General features: G+C 39.0%; 2 protein-coding genes across 7 annotated transcripts; one reads left to right on the top strand and one right to left on the bottom strand.

Annotated features, from left to right (window-relative positions):
- The first annotated feature begins 602 nt into the window (after window positions 1-602).
- arntl1b (aryl hydrocarbon receptor nuclear translocator-like 1b) lies at window positions 603-6,954 on the top strand. Its single transcript, XM_042410738.1, has 13 exons — window positions 603-681; window positions 1,513-1,551; window positions 1,638-1,795; window positions 1,883-1,965; window positions 3,533-3,625; window positions 3,782-3,899; window positions 4,371-4,520; window positions 4,628-4,874; window positions 5,026-5,132; window positions 5,397-5,547; window positions 5,956-6,035; window positions 6,135-6,243; window positions 6,672-6,954. Exons 1-13 carry the CDS (start codon window positions 638-640, stop codon window positions 6,952-6,954), a joined length of 1,662 nt encoding a protein of 553 aa, XP_042266672.1. The 5' UTR covers window positions 603-637.
- A 527-nt stretch (window positions 6,955-7,481) lies between these two features.
- Window positions 7,482-16,445, bottom strand: btbd10b (BTB (POZ) domain containing 10b). 6 transcript variants are annotated; one of them, XM_042419186.1, is made up of 9 exons: window positions 16,246-16,445; window positions 15,632-15,779; window positions 12,206-12,402; window positions 11,411-11,726; window positions 11,036-11,138; window positions 10,209-10,329; window positions 9,514-9,711; window positions 9,301-9,411; window positions 7,482-8,567 (listed from the first exon to the last, which is right to left on the bottom strand). In XM_042419186.1, exons 2-9 carry the CDS (start codon window positions 15,730-15,732, stop codon window positions 8,236-8,238), a joined length of 1,479 nt encoding a protein of 492 aa, XP_042275120.1. In that variant the 5' UTR covers window positions 15,733-15,779; window positions 16,246-16,445; the 3' UTR covers window positions 7,482-8,235. The 6 variants fall into 6 exon arrangements, with proteins under 6 accessions (XP_042275120.1, XP_042275128.1, XP_042275111.1 ...); XM_042419194.1 differs by having other exon boundaries at window positions 12,206-12,399; window positions 16,184-16,253; XM_042419177.1 differs by having other exon boundaries at window positions 16,184-16,253.
- Window positions 16,446-16,907: the final 462 nt, after the last annotated feature.

A 16,907-nucleotide genomic window follows, 5' to 3' on the forward strand; every position in this document is an offset into this window, starting at 1 on the left:
AGAGAAGACTTTTCTTGTAAGTGTATAAAACTTGCTGCAGAACAGCAGCTTTTTACATAATTACATCTGACAAGGACCCTTAAATAGGACAGTTACATCAGGTCCTGTTCATTATCACATGTCTTAGATGTTTCACGTCTTATGCAAAGCTGATTTTGATCTTTAGTTTAGAAATGCATATTGTACATGTCCTCTCAAAACATGTTTTCAATTGATTATCTAATCTTATTTTATAAAGTTAAGATGGCTTATCTTAAAGGGATTTGCCATATCTTGATTGAGGTTCAGTTTTCTTTGTATATCTGATTCTCAGATACCTTGTTCAGGTGTGTGTATTATCAGGAAGCAGATGAATGAGATGTGCGGAGAGCCCCTGCCTCTATGAAATCCTCTGGGTCTCATACGCTTTAAGCACCAGCTGTTGAAACTGTCCTTGATTAGATCTGAATTTCATTGATGGTGCTCAGTTTTCACATTCAGACTAAAGTTGAGCTTACGTAATACCCTCAGTACTTCCATAAAGCCATCTCCTTATGGATCGTGGGCAGGATAAAGAATGGACCTCTCATCTACGATGAGCAGGTTCACATCCTCATGATCAACCAACCCGATCAGCAGCTCAACTGGCACAACCAGCATGAGCCAGTCTCGCAAAAGGAAAGTCAGCTCTGCTGTATACAAGTAAGTCATTTACATCATCATCATTCATTTCTTGAGAAGATATGACATTGTTTGTATACTTTGAAAGAAAAATATTGTGTCTTATATAAAAAAAATCTTGATCTCACAGTAATTTATTTCTTTAAAAGTGAGTGTAAGGTGACATTTTGTTATTTGCTATCCTTCACAAACAGAAAATGCAACACAATGTAAGAGAGTTACAGGTGCTTAAAAACTAAACACTACTTGTAGCAAAGTAAAACAAACAAATAAATACAAAATATAGAGAAATAAATGCAAGTATGTGATTCTAGGTTAAAATCTCTGCTCTGGTCTCTTCTCTATGGAGCCTGCATGTTAAAGTCATTTTCCTCCCACAATGCAGAGATATTAATGTGGGTGAATCAAAGATGTGAATGTGTTTGTTTGTCTATTTATTAGTCCTGCAACAGGCTGCAGTACCAGTGTGTTTCTCTGCCTTTCAACCTGTGCATGTAGGCTTCAGCTCCACTTGAAGCTGAATAGGAATAACTGAATAGAAACTAAACTTTGTACTAACTATGTTGAGTCTTTCTTAAAGGAAAATGTAGATATATGCAAGGAGAAAAAAACTTTTTTGTGGGGTAAAATATGTGTTAAATATCAGAGTACTATACATACTATGTTTTTGTTCTTTGTGAAAAATAAGATAAAGTGATGGACTATTGGACACTATCAGCCCAAATTTATTAAAGAGGATAGCATTTGGTCATAGACATTGGAACCCAGATCCATCCCTCTTGCGGATCTGAACTGAGCGTCAGAAAAGTGTCTTTTAAAATCAACCATAACATGCTCTATGTTTTTGCACAGGAAGTGTGGTGACCAGCAAGGCCATGATAAGAATGCCAGGTATCCCCAGCTGCTTTTCTTTTCACATGTACAATGATAGTTTGGAAACAAGATTGGAAATGATCTCTTTATTGTTTGTGTTACAGGGAGGCTCATAGTCAGACAGAGAAGAGACGCAGGGATAAGATGAACAGCTTCATAGATGAGTTGGCATCATTAGTGCCTACATGCAACACTAAAACCTGCAAACTGGACAAACTATCAGTCTTGCGTATGGCGGTCCAACACATGAAGACTTTACAAAGTGAGAGAAATCTTTTTTTTTACAGGCACTGATCGAAGTTGATTCATATTTAAAGAGCTGATTGATATTTTCTCTCTAAAAAAACAGGTTCTACTGCCAAATTTTACACAGAAATGAACCACAAACCTGCGTTCTTCTCCAATGAGGAGCTAAAACACTTAATACAAAGGGTAGGTCTACCATTGTGGATTTCAAAATGAAAACTGTATGCATGGTATTGCTGAGAGTGCAAAGTTTTAACACTTTTACTGTATTCATCAATTTATGCATGGAAGTAAACATCCACTTTAGTGCCAACTACAAGAGCAGATTGCATTCTTAAGTTTTGAAAAAAAAACCCAACAGCCTACATCTCCTTCGTAATTTGAGTCGCTTCTATTTGAGTTGAGATTATAGGACACGAAACCTCTCCCTGATTTGCCTCTCTTGATAAATAATGCCCACTTATTGTTGCGTTGGTACAAGCTGATTCGTGTAAACATATTATTTGCACAAAAGATCTTTCAAAACATTATGTTCTGTTTAGTCTTTTGTGGTGTGCAAGTGCATTAGATTTTATCTCAGTACCGCTTTTGCCTGCAGATAACTGCTATGTCCGAACATTTAGAACGGGCGTGTGAGACTGGGACATCCTCACAGATACTGTTTGATATTGTGCTGTAACTTTTCCAGTCAGTTAATACAGTGCTGAACTGTGCTGTCAGGTGGGGCGACAGTATTATTATTTGTGATGTATTCTTTCATGGTCAGAGTAATTTGAGGGTTAAATTTAGAGCCCTCATTGGACCGTGGCCAAGATGTGCATTGAAGCGGTTTGAAGGTCAGTAGGGAATAAGAATCAGCACCTTTAAGCCTGAGTGTCTGAACCTGAGGTTGTGGTTTTCTCCCAGGAAGAAGGAGGATTAGTCGGTTACGTTAAGGGAGGATCAGTTGTCCCAGATAGAGAAGTTAAAGGCCTAATTATTTTATTTTTCTCACTATGTTGTCAAATCTTCATCATTGTATTAAAAGTCATGGTGTAGGGGTGAATTTTTGTTCACAGTTGGATCACAGAGCATAACTTTATAGTATTTTAGCAGTTTTGGAGGGTAAAAATGACAAGGATTGTGAGATTACAGCTAGTTAAAGGCTCATTTTATCTAACTGTGGAGGTAAAGCAAGGTCTCAATTAACCGCTCAGCCTCTTATGCAACTCATATTTAGCCATGAACTTTGTGTACAAACTGAAAGTTTAAGATTGCAGATAGGAGGTCCTCACAGATTTGGGAAGACTGCAGTATAGATCCAATGTGAGTTCACACCACAGGGAGCCAGCAAAAGTGTTTTTGCTGCCTGTGAGGACACTTTCCTTTGGAAGTGCTCCAGGCCACACTGCCAGAGAGGACACCAGTGGGAGACTCGAGAAAATGCTGAAGGGATTACTTCCCTGCTGGCTTGGAAATCCAGGGTGATCTCTTTGAGAAGGACCTGAAGGAAATTTCAAAGGAAAATGGCCTCTGCAGCACTATGTTGCCCCTGTTGCCACTGCAACTGAAACCTGAAAATAAATTGATTAGAGGTTATAGTGTATACACAAGAATACAGTCTAGTTTTGTGCAACTATAAACCTAGGGTCAGCTGTGACTGCGTGGTTTTCAGATTTAGTAATTTTTTAGATCTTATAACCTGTAATATTCCCTGTGAAAACCCTCTTGGCCTTGATCTGTTCTCTGTCTGACCCTCATCTGCTCTTTACAGGCAGCTGATGGCTTTCTGTTTGTCGTTGACTGTGATCGAGGGAAAATACTGTTTGTTTCAGAATCAGTGGACAATATCCTGAATTATAGCCAGGTAAGTGCTGTTTGGAAGTTTTGTAATGTTACAAAGTTAAGACCTGGTTCTGTTCTTTACTTCAGTAAACCACATATGACTTTACAAGAGTACATTTTCTAACTGATTGGTATAATGTGGTCTCGTATAATAACAACTCCTGCCTTTTCTCTCCAGAATGACCTGATTGGCCAGAGCCTGTTTGATTACCTGCATCCTAAAGACATTGCGAAGGTCAAGGAGCAACTGTCCTCAGCTGATACCGTACCAAGAGAGAGATGCATCAACGCAAAAAGTAATCCTCAGTGGTTGCTTCGTATGGCTGCGTGCATGCAGGCTCAACCAAAGACATGTCTAACATAGAAATGGTGGTGAATATTTAAGTTTCACATAGATTCCAAATAATCTAATCCAATACAATAAGATAATCAATAAAGCTTAAATGGCAATATTGTATCTTTTTGAAGTCTTAAGTATAAATACTGTATATAATTTCACCACTTCATAATACTTCTGCTTTGTTACACAGTAATGATCCTATCCTCAAAATATTTAATAGCTACCCAACAATTAAAAACAATATTCAGTGTAAATTATTTCTATGTCTATTTTAAACACAATACTGCAACCCCCATATCACCTCAGTTTTTGTCTTTTTGCCTACATTTTGGTACTGGAATGTACTTTATTTGTATCATGTAAGTTCAATAAAATTACACAAGTTATTATCTACGTTGTTAACTTTATCTAAATGATTTTGTTACAGGCAGTCTTTCTGTGAAAACTGACATCAACCCATGTTCTTTGAGACTTTGTTCTGGGGTGAGACGCTCATTTTTCTGCAGGATGAAGTGCAACCGACCCCTATTAAATACAGATGATGAGGACTTTTCCTCCACCTGCGTGAAAACAAATGGTAGCATCACTTACACAGAATCTGCAGCTTCCCTTGAACTAGTATAGTGTGTTGTGCCGCCTAATTAAATTCTGATGCTTCTCATCACATTTTTCCCTCCTACACAGCAGAGCGTAAGGGCTTCTGCACCATTCACAGCACTGGCTACTTAAAAAGCTGGTCTCCTGCTGAGGTGGATTTGGATGAAAATAACGAGCTTGACAGTGACGGATGTAACTCCAGCTGTCTGGTGGCTGTTGGTCGGCTGCATCCACACGCTGTTTTTCAGCCAATGCAGAGTGAGGTCAAGGTCAAGCCGATGGAGTTTGTTTCACGTCATGCTATTGACGGGAAGTTTGTCTTTGTAGATCAAAGGTGAGACATTTAATATACATTGAACACCACATTAGAAACGTGAAATACTTCTTATCATTCAAGTTTCAGATAGTGCTTATTGTGCTTAAATTTTACTCTCCAATATCACCAAAATATATTAAAAGAAGGAACGTTTTTTGTTCTTTTTAAGGGCCACTGCTATTTTGGCTTATCTCCCTCAAGAGCTGCTGGGAACTTCATTTTATGAATACTTTCACGAAGATGATATTGCTCATTTAGCAAAATGTCACTGGCAAGGTAAGCATCTCCCAACGTTATATTAACATGATGGTATTACAAATATCTACAGCTCTCCACAACCAAAGATTACTGTGCACGCGCTGTGATTTTTAAAGTGCTCTGGTGGAATTACAGTGCTTTGCAGCAGTCATCTCTGTAGTACAATAGAAACTGCATTGGTTTATGTGAAAAGAAATACAGATAGTCATGTAGTTCATCTTATCTGTTGAACAGTACATCCATTACATGTCCTTGTCCTCCTCTGTCGCTGTCTGCTCTAAGTGCTGCAGATGAGAAAGAGGATCAATACGAACTGCTACAAGTTGAAAATAAAAGACGGCTCATTTATCACACTTAGAAGCCACTGGTTCAGTTTCTTGAATCCATGGACGAAAGAGGTGGAATACATTGTCTCTACCAATACTGTAGTCACGTAAGTGCAGCTGTCTTAATCTACTAGATCTTTTCTTTCTTGGCTTTTTCTTGTTATATTTTAAAGTGTGTTTAATGTGTTTTCTTTTTCCATTACCATTCCTGCACAGGGTTAAATTAGAGTAATATTATTTCATATGATGTTATATGTTTTATATGTATTTTTACAGATGTTTTTGTTGTATGAAAATAAATAAATAATAACATGATCAGTCCCAATCATCCCGACAGGCCTGAATAGGAATCAAGGTTTTGCTTTTAGTGGCTGCCGGCTGAATAGATGCAGGATATCTGCAAAGATACTGTCTGACTGCTGTAGGTTAAGCTGTTGAGTAAAATATTTGATCGGTGAAGCGATGAGTGGTCGTGCCTCTTTTCTCATTCTTTCACTTCTTTATTTACAAATCAGTCCTGCAGGTTACGGAGCTGAGAACAGCTACCATCAGCCTGCTTCCTCCCCACAGAAGAGCATCACTGTACGAACGCCAGGTGACAGTGACACAGTCCTATCCTTTGCTATCTGTGTTTAATCTCAACCATCAAAGCAAAACATCACATAACACATTTTACTGCTTCTACTTGTTGCAGATGCAGGAGAGCCTGACCTCCACACAGTGCCTGGAATTGCTGATGGTGTGAGGAAAAGCACTGGGAAGACTGGGCAAATGATTGCAGAAGAACTGTTGAGGATCCAGAGGTACAACCATCCGCCAACACATTTTTTACGATTTTAAATGCTAAATAAATCAAGTATTGATGTAAATTTTCAAGATTTTAAAATGTTGGGCAGGGGGTCATATTATGGAAACTTTTAGTCTCTTTACGTTCAATGTTAAATGACTTTGAATTCATACTGGTTTACTGGGTAGTCCCCAGAGTTGAAGCTTCTACGTAACTACAGTAAGAGTTTCACTTCATCATATTAACACGTCATCATTCACCACCTCTTGGCACTTGTGATACATCTTATATCACATGAAACTAAATGCATGCCTTACATGGCCTAATAATTCAGCAAAATGAACGAAACGTTAGAAATAAAACATTTGAAGATACTGTAGATTTGTTTAATTGATGACTCTAAAACCTTAAAAATATTATTTGTTTACCTGCACCTGATGAAAGGATGGACATCTCCACTGTGATCTCAAACTGCCACAGAGTATCTGAGGCCTCTGCAACTCTGGAAAATCTGATGGCAAAAGGGACGGAGAAGGAAAGAGACGAGCCAGGAAGAGACTATTCAACAGCACCGGATGTTAAAACATCAGAGGAGGATGTTTTTGGAGCGCTGGGGGCTGCAGAAGAGGCTCAGTCTACAGGACAGACTGAGGGAGGTCGAGATCTACTAGGAGCTGATGTTATAGATTATGTAGCCTGTATGTCTGCCGGCGTGTTATCATCATAGATAATATGACAGAGGACATCTGCAGCAAAGGACGACGCCCCAGAGAGAAGGAAATTAAAATGTAAATGTTTAAATCAGTGATGATCATTTCTGTATTTAAATAATTATGTAATAATAATAATATCAAGCTACATTAATAGACATTTTGAGCATTGTATTGTGTTGCTGTACTGTCAAGCCCATTACAAATACAAAAATTTAAATCTCATCACTGTTGACTCACTTCTTCAGTCCCTCAGGGGTCAATTTTAACACATATGGACTTCAGTGACCTGCTCCCGCTGCTACTGTCAGCGATCAATCCTGTAAACAAGTTTTTACTGAAACAGGGATCCAGAGGCATAATTTTTTACAATTTTAAATGATAATAAATCAGGTATTAATGTATATTTAAAGATTTTATATGTTTAGGACACTAAGTGTTGGACATGGGGTCATATTTGGGAGAATTCTGGTCTTACTTATTACTTTCATCGAGTCTGTCTGACTGAAACAGGCTTTACAATCAAGAATTCAATATACAAACGTTATTTTGATGTCTTTATTTCATGATTTTAACTTTTATTCTTAAACAACAATTTCAAGCTTTGCACAAAAAGATTCTGACCACAACAGCCTGTGCTCTGCTTAATATCTTGGTTGCGGGAGGAGCGTAACATCACATATCAGATCCAGCCAATGACTACATACCCCGTTACAAGATTCAAAGACATCTGAGAGGAGTTCACCTGGAGATCATGACACTGAGTGGTGGTGACTGAATTTTTTTTTTTTTTTTTTTTGCATGACCAGGAAGTCATATTCTCTCCATGGTATGTCTTGTACTCTCCCTCCAAAGCACATTTAGTAGTTAGGCTTCCCAAGAAAATCAAAATCATCATCAGTGAAATAAAACCAGTGAGAAAACAGTGACACTACAAGAGTGCTCAGCCAAAACCATCAAATTAAGGTACAACAACATTGTAAATAATAATGTTAATAATAATAATAATAATTATAATAATAATAAGTGTTTTGCTGAATTTATTCCAAACAGAAAAATAAATTCCTTTGGTCAAGTAAAAAACAAATGAAAATAACTGAATACTTCCTTCCACCAGTCGTATGTCCGTCGTGTTTCTTTTTCTACAGTCAACCAGGTTCTTGAGGCTCTAAGGCTGCAAAGGAGGTGTCAAGGCAATATGGTTATGGTGCCCCTGGCGCTCCATGCTGCAGCATGCTGGGAGAGGGACTGGAGGAATAGGAGAGGGGCAGAGGCATTGAGAGAGGACCAGTGTGTCCTCAGACAGCAGGTGAAGGTGCATCAGCGTCAGGCTCGTTACTGTAGTTGTTGCTGTAGTGATTCCCACTAGGTGGGTGGTTAGGTAGGATGTCCAGTTCATCCACTTGGGGGCCAGGGTGCATCACCACCAGCTGGTCCTGGGGGATGTCCGCTGCTGCTGCCGCCAGGTTAGTGATGGACTTGGACTTGACACACTGGAAGTCCACATGGCGGCTTTTACCCTCTTCCTTTTCCCAGGACATGCGGATGAAGGGCCTCTGGACGTAGTTGTAAATGACCTCTGGACGACCTCCTGGTCTTTTCTTGACTTTCTCTTTATATGTAGGATAACCTACCGAAGGATAAATGATTAGTTAAACAGTTAAAACATTTTGTTTACCAAAAATACACCAAAACCTCAATAAAGGGACGACTCTTATTGAGTGAAGAGCAGAAGTCACTTACTGCACTGTAGGTGAAAACCCAATAAATATTAATGGTTGCAAAACTTTTCCCTGCCATTTATCCTTATGTAACAGACACAGACAGGAGGCTCAACCAGACAAATGAGGTGGTAAAAAATGCCCATATTAAATTATTGTGATACATTAAACAAATGTTTTGTCCCTAGTTAACTCCAGTTTACTAACATGCTACAACCGATCGCACCATATGAAAATAATCCCTTCTGCTTGATAACAAGCCTCATACCTTTAGCCTTCTGTGTTATATCCATTATTGAAATTATTGTCCTCGGTCATCCACTATACTATTAGTTAGAATGATTCCTTCCGAATGCCTTTTGTTTGAGTTGGGCACTTTCAACAAACCTTACTTTCTGGATGATGGTTGTCTGATGAAAAGCCTTGCTGGACAGAATAAGCACTACTGTCAGTGCAGCTCATACATAATGCACCTGCTATGAGTTATAATGCTTGTGTTTGTTTCTTTTCTGTCTACAAAAATTTTGCTGCTGGCATCTCAAACTCTGTTTTGTCTGAAAAAAATGTAAATTTCAACAGAGGCCGTCTCCGCTGACAAGAGATTAAAGACATCATTATTTATCTTTGTAAAGTTCAACTTACCTTCAATACCCAGTCGTATTTTCTTTAATCCCCTCTCCTTTAAAACTGATTTGGCAACATCTCGGTTCTCAATATACTTGAAAAATCTGTACAGTTTTGTGCTGTAAATGACTGCAAAGAGAAAAGCCAAAAACAACATTCGTTATCACATATTTATCTTTTGAATAAGCACAAACCAGACTGTCTCCATATTCTGTATTAGTGTGTACTCACTCTGTGAGTACTCTTCTCCCATTTGTGGTGGATATTCTTCATCCCAGTCTACCACATCATCATCGGTAAGGACTACAATGTGACATTCTCTCTCTCCACTCTGGGCACTGGCCACCATCAAAGGCAGAACCATTTCTTCCAGGTAAAACTCAAACTGTCGCCGAGCTCCATCATTGGACAGCTCATGCATCAGGGCACCTGATAACAAAAAGATTGACAATATTATTGAGAAGATGTGAACCAGTTCATAACAGCACTGTTATTTGTTTAGCATCAACAGCATCAAAAAACAGACAAAACATGATGCAAAAACATGAGGAACAGCCATGGTTATACTTGGTGGGCTCCCTCTTTTGAAAAACCCCCATCCCTGTTTCGTATCCCTCATTTGCTCTTTTATTTTGTCAATGGCTTATTAGTTGATTTAATTTTGTGCTGTGTAAAACCTTCAGTGGGTCCTGCTGCCCCTTAGAGGCCATAAATGAACACTTTGGAAAACATTTCTACCTACAATAAGCAGTGCTTGAGGATTTGTGATTGTATGCTTCATTAGCTGCCAGACATGTTTTGTGTTGTGCAAGGTTGTAGAGGGTGAATGTGACATGGCAGCCTGGTGCTTCTCTCTTGTTCACTCTGACTCACCCCGCCACCTTTAATCGCACTAACAGCTAAAACACCCCAGAGGAAATACTCACTAAGGTCTCTGCATTTGATGGTGCTGTAGTCAAAGGAGATGCATAGATAGTCACACGCCTCCCGCAACTCCGGGATGGAGATTCCATCAGGACAACGGATTATCCCAGATTTGTAGTAATCCTGTCAATTAGACAGAAATCATAAAGAAGACAGTCATTTCAAACACTGTGTCAGTCTATTATCTCATAACATAAAACATACATTCAAAAATCAAGTGCATCCATAATGCAAGATTTGGAGCGTCGGTTAGGTTGCAGATCTTAAATGTAAGGTTAAAACCGTCATAAGATCAGCTGTATGTGCATGTCTATGTCAGGCACTAAATATCAAGCAATACAATGAAATGAAATGTACTGCATTTGTGTATTGGTAATATTGTACAGTAGTTGCTTGTTTTAGATTAGCAACATGGGCAGGAAACACGAATAGCTGGAATGATCATACAGGTTTAAAACACATCCTGTCTGTTAGAATAGTCCAGAGTTTAAATACTGTCGTATTGGATCAGGATGAATCAATCAATTTCTTACAGCAATGTTGCCGTGTTCCTAGGTCCAGAAATGAGTTTGGTGAGTACTCATAACTAACAGAAAAGATGGCCAAAACTACAAAAATAGACCCAGGTTGTCATAAACCGGAATTATCATTTAACCATTTGTACTGTAACAAATTCCTGCCACCATTTGCACATCGTGAGTCTGGAGGAAAAACGACCAACACTTTTGTAGCCCATGTGTTGATTTCATGAGCCAGTTAATACCAAGAAACTTATTTAACAAAAGCACTGAGCATTAATTAATAGAGAGAAAGTCCGAGTGACACTGACCAGAATTGCTCGGAAAACCGTTGAGCTGATTCCCTCCGCCACCTCGTACTCCCCCTTCTCATTGGGTCGTGTGAAATTATGCTCTCTTCCTGATCCAAACATTCTGAAATAAAGCAGTTTTGGTTTATTCTTTGAATCACAGAAAATAAAAAAAGAAAATTTTAACATACATACATAAACACACACATTACATACATAAATAAACATACATACATAAACACACACATTACATACATAAATAAACATACATACATAAACACACACATTACAAGTATATATATGTAATTTATACATTACTAATTAGTAAAACACTTTAAATTATTGTAGCCGTACTGAGTAAGGACAGAGACTGATGATGTTCAGTGTGTACTGTACCTGCCCAACATTGTATTGGGTTGTGCAGTGAAGATGGAAGGGTCTACTACGAAGCGTGTGTTGTCAACGATCAGAGTGACTCTCTCTGAAGTTCTAATGTTTCGGTTGCCAACAGTGGCGCTCGCTCCTCCCTCCTTGGGATTCTCGTAGACAAAAACCATTTCTCCAACTCCCAAGCTTTTGAAGGTGCCTTCGGTACTGGACAGACTGCTGTTGCGACTGCTCACCACCCCGCTGCTGCTGGAGCCGCTGGGAGAGACTCTCTGAGGCCGAGGACTGCTGGGTCTCGATGATGGGCCACCATCTCGTTCACGGTCTACACACAGACAGGCAGAACAATGACTCGCCAAGGGCAGTGTTCAAAAAACATCTTATTAAAAACAAGCAATTACCTAATTATTGAATTTCTCATTTGGTTGCATGATTTGGAGGTTTTTGTATTTATGCAAAACTTCCTCCAGCAACCAGACTGGGTACCATCTTTGACCATCAAGTAAAGGCCAATTACTAGTAATATCCAATCTAAAAAAATTATACTGGAAAGAGCCCTAGTCAGAGTTTGAGTCCAAATATGTATCCAGAAAATTTAATTATAATATGACTTAGTCCAAACAAAAAAACAGGTGGATTAATGCTGACTTGATCCATTCACAGCCAAAACCAGCAGAGATATAAACCACGTCTGAGCTGTAAGTTGATAAATACAGTCAGCTGTTCTCAGCAGTAGCTGCCAAGAGCTGTGGACCTCTAACATGACATCCATATAAGCCCTCTATTCTTTCCATGCATGCTCACCACTGTTGTGTTGGCGGGTGGGTGAGGTGACGTTGCGAATGCAGGGCGTGAGTTGGCCTTCTCTCTCATGTGAGGAGTCCCTGGAGCGATCGCTGGAGCGGCGGCGGTCACGTGAGCGGTCACAGCCCCCACTGGCACCATGCAGGCTCATCTTCCTCTGTTCTGCCTCCACTCGAGATGCGCGGGCCTGGTTGCTGCTTTTCAAGACAAAAGCATACTCAGCATTCCTTTCTCTTTCTCAAGGCTGCAGGATATTTTTATTTCATTTCTACATGTTGTAGAGTTACTACAGCCCTGTTTACACCTGCTATTAACATGAGTCTTGGGTGATCCCATCACAAGTGGACAGTTCTAAGTATGTCTGTTCACATCTGGCATTAACATGCATCTCCACACACGTCTTGAATGACCACTTGTGATCAGATCTCACTTCCCCGCTATATATGCAAATAAACATGTAGCCTACATCATTTCTGTTTGCAAAGACCAAATTTGTTGTTGTTTTTAACCGGTGGGAGGACCAGGGGTCCGTGTACCCTCCGTCCAAAGCTGTGTTGAACTTGTTTGGTAACAGGGTAAACAAATATACAATGCATTGTGTGACCCCTCACGAAAATCAAGTGCTCATCCTATTGATTTGGTCTAGTGCCGCGTCTGAATAAATATATATATATAACAAATACAGAGTTGTATGCAGTAATCTCCCCACAGCTGTGTCTTCCCCTTGAGAGACGCTGTGCGCATTTACGCACGAGGTACAGCAGCCTAACTTCATTGATTATATAAATCTCCTGACACGCCAACAGGATTGGTCAGGATCTTATGTTAATTAATTTTCTGTGTTCTTCTACACATCCAAAAGGTCAGCTGTTACATACACAAAGTCCAGGATCATACTATGAAATTGTTTGGAGTCAAGCAGCTGTCCTCCTAGACAGAAAAGCAAAAACAAAAATCAAGCTATTTTCTGGTTTTGGTTTCATTTCTAATCCAATTGCCGATTTGAAGAGGAAAACGGGTTAGGAGAACGGGATAAACAGAAAAAATGGGAAGCAGAAAAACAAAACAATGCATTTGTTTATCTTGTTATCAAACCAGTTGAACACAGCTTTGGACGGAGGGCTCTCAGATCGGGAGGCAGCGATGCAGTTCCTGTGCCTAGTCTGCCGGAAAATAGAGGATGTCAGTTGAGTTGGCAGTCCTTCAATGTGGCCCAGGACATATTGTGTTTACACTACTAAATGAATGTGGCCACATGCGGCCCAGACCACCTCCAAATGTGGTCTGAGTGACTGGATCTCAATACATCCTCAATGCATCTTGGGTGCGTTCACACCTGATCACCTGAGACGCATATTAATGCCAGGTGTAAACAGGGCCTATGACTGGCAGGCACACTACTACTGTGCACCTGTTAACAAAACATAAAAAACAACTAGATCATGGGACTTCCCTTATACTTTAACAGGGCTGTCACACTTATTTTTATCATCTTGTTTACACAACTATTCCCAGGTAAAGGTAAATCATGCCAAACATTACATGATATACATTCACTCAAACAAGGTTACGTGAAAGGCCTTTAACAAGTATGCAACAGCCAGACCTAACACATGCTGTAAGGTTGTAATAAGAGTAGGCCACATGCACTAAAAATGTAGTCAAGTCATGTTGCCATCACATCTTTGACGTCATGTTTGACGTCTAATCAGACACATAAAACAAAATGAGAGACGCCTGAGCTTCAACACACTGCTTGTGAGTACAACTGCAGAAGGAAGTATCAGTAGACAAATGCAAAAATATCGCCAAACCACCAGAAGACATAGGTTAGAAACATAAATCTATTAAGATTAATTTCTGACTGATCAAATTGGTTTCAGTTATTCATTTCACAAAAGGGAGAAATTGATTAATTGATAGGCACAGATGCAGGAGAATAACGTGTATTCAATACAAACCCACCCACTGACTACAGGTAAACATCACAGGTAAACTCCCCTTGGCCTGTGACCAAATACACCAGTCTCAGTTCTTTATGTTAACTCTATGCTGTGATCCTCCCCGCCTTTATATTGTTCCTTCAGCAGCAAAACACTACAGGAAAAGGACCTTGCAGGGTAAATTAGTACGGGATTATCACATTAGTTAAAGGGAGGGGAGAGAAATACCCCCCACAACCAAAATTAAACTTGGCACTCAGCAACTAGACTGAGATATTTTGTTATGATCATAGCTGGTTATGACTGACACAAGATGTCACGTGTATATGTGTATAAAAAAGTCTTGATACATTTTGATACACGTTGGTTCTTATTTGTAGACTAGATTACTGTGTTTTACGTAACAAACCTTCCTAATGCAGTAAATAAATACTCAGTTTGTGTTGCGGCCAGTTTGGAAAATGTTTCAATTTTCAGTTATACAGATATTATAACACTGGTATATGACTAGACATAATATGATATAACACATTTTTCAGAGACACAGTTGACAAATAATTTATAGATTAAAAAAAAAAATGAAATAGATGCTTGATTTTGGCTAATACGGTGTATCAAATATACCGGATCATTTAAGGAACTTTATCACAAACATTGATAGCAACAATCCTGATCATTAAATATTATCATAGATATTTCTGTTAATTGATTTGCAACATTAACCACAGAGGGTTAATACAACCACTGAGATACAGGACTGCAACTAACGATTATCATCCATTAATCTGTTGACTATTTCCTCAATTAATCGATTATGTCGATCCCTCTTTCCCAAAGCCCAAGGTCTTCAAATGTCTTCATTTGTCCCCATCAACAGTCCACAACTCAAAATACTCAGTTCACTGTCATAGAAGACCAAAGAAACCAGAAACTATTCACATTTGAGAAGCTTAAACCAGATAATTTGGACATTTTTTCTTTAAAAAATTGCTCTGAATGAATTATCAACATAGTTAGCAATTAATTTAATAGTTGGCAACTAATTGATTAATTGTTGCAGCTCAAAACATTACCACCAAAGGCTTAATACAACCATTTAGATAGTTATCTTGGTACAAACTGTTTAGCAAAATCTTTGACCATCGACAAATATATATCATCTCACTGTATGTATTGTCATGTTGCCCAGCCTTTCCTTTGGACAATCAATCATGATGGTACTTTCTGAAGTTACTCTCTGATACCTACCCCTGCACAAGCCTTGCTGACTTCATACTACGGTTTTATCAGATATGTCTATATTCTGATACGTTTGAAACCTAATTAATTGTACTTTTAATTCCACACTAACAGTTCACATTTCTAGTAACACATGAGTAACTAATCTTAAATCCGGCTAAGTCCTGTCCTTCTCACAGGTGACACACTAAATTACTGCTCTGAAATTTTCCCAGGAGGTCTGACAGATCCTCAGCTGGCTCACCTCGAATGCTTGCAGAGTTTGCGAGGTCGGCTTGTTGCGTTTCGTTCCCAGTTTTCGGTGTCACTGGAGTTACTGTCATATGACTGCAGACGCGCTGCCATCACCCGTACAGGGGGGAGTCCGGTCTGGATCTTTCACCGTTCATAATCTGGTTAATGGCGAAATCAACAAGTCAGCTCGGTCCACTGATCAGCTCCCTAGCACACCACGGGCTAGCTGTTCTCAGTTCACAAACTAGCTTAGTGTGCCGTCGACTTGAACATAAACGAAGGCGGATGATCGCTGATGTCGTTAACTAGCTGAATGAATATTAAACATTTCAGTACACAATCTCGTCAACGCTTCTGTCAGACTGAACCAACCTACGATTTGCTGTGTTAGCATACCGACCTAGCTAACATTAGCTACCGTTGCTAGCGTTAGGTAGGTTACAACACCACTAACATAATATTTCGAGACTGTGGTGTGGCTAGTGGAGCTGTCCCGAAATAGAACTGACATAAAGACTTTCACATGCTATGCAGGTGTGGCTAAAATATAAAAAATAGCTACCAAGTTGGCTACGGTTTCCGCTGTAGTGTAATCCCAACAGCTCGTCGGTTCAAAACACTCACCCAGCTGACGTCCGACGTGACGACCGTTACTGGCTTGACGCACTGACGCACACAAAGCTACAAATTACAGCCGCTGCTAAACTACATAAACTTTGTCTGAAAAGTGAATTCAAAGTGAAAATTAGTTTAAAGGTGGTCGATCTGTTTTCAGCAGCTGGTTGAACGGTTTTGACTTTTTCCCAAAAAAGGGAATCGAGAGTTGACTCCAGCAAGTCTCGCGATATGTTGCGTCGACGATTTTTTTTTTTTTTTTTTTTTTTTTGCTCACTCATTCAAAAATGTAAGAACATACACAAGCACAAAGGAAAAAAACAAGATTTAAACAACACCTATATTACAATCGGCAAACAAACTTAATAACCACATTATAAGTTACATTTCTTTTCTTAACGTCTGTGAAAAATATGGAATCCAAATAGGGAAAAACCTAAAAATGTTTCTATTTAGGAAGGCATTTTCATCTTAACCCATATTATTATTATTATTTTTATTATTTTCTTTATGTTGTGTGTTCTATGTTATTAATGCCATACAAATTAAATGTATTATTATTATTATTATTATTATTATTATTATTATTATTATTATTATTATACATTATGTAGGCTAAAACAGAGTCACATAATTGCAGGTATTGTCAAAAAAAGACGAATTGAAACTGT

The sequence above is a fragment of the Thunnus maccoyii genome, chromosome 1 (genome assembly GCF_910596095.1).
Source record: "Thunnus maccoyii chromosome 1, fThuMac1.1, whole genome shotgun sequence".
Classification (NCBI taxonomy): domain Eukaryota; kingdom Metazoa; phylum Chordata; class Actinopteri; order Scombriformes; family Scombridae; genus Thunnus; species Thunnus maccoyii.

Coding starts and splice junctions, on each gene's coding strand:
- arntl1b (XM_042410738.1), top strand. CDS start 638: ATGAGCCAGTCTCGCAAAAGGAAAGTCAGCTCTGCTGTATACAA. Junction 3,900..4,370: donor GAGATGCATCAACGCAAAAA/GTAATCCTCAGT, acceptor ATTTTGTTACAG/GCAGTCTTTCTGTGAAAACT. Junction 5,548..5,955: donor TCTACCAATACTGTAGTCAC/GTAAGTGCAGCT, acceptor TTTACAAATCAG/TCCTGCAGGTTACGGAGCTG.
- btbd10b (XM_042419186.1), bottom strand. CDS start 15,732: ATGGCAGCGCGTCTGCAGTCATATGACAGTAACTCCAGTGACACCGAA. Junction 12,403..15,631: donor AAACTCTGCAAGCATTCGAG/GTGAGCCAGCTG, acceptor TGTCTTGAAAAG/CAGCAACCAGGCCCGCGCAT. Junction 9,412..9,513: donor GGGAGAAGAGTACTCACAGA/GTGAGTACACAC, acceptor TTCTCTTTGCAG/TCATTTACAGCACAAAACTG.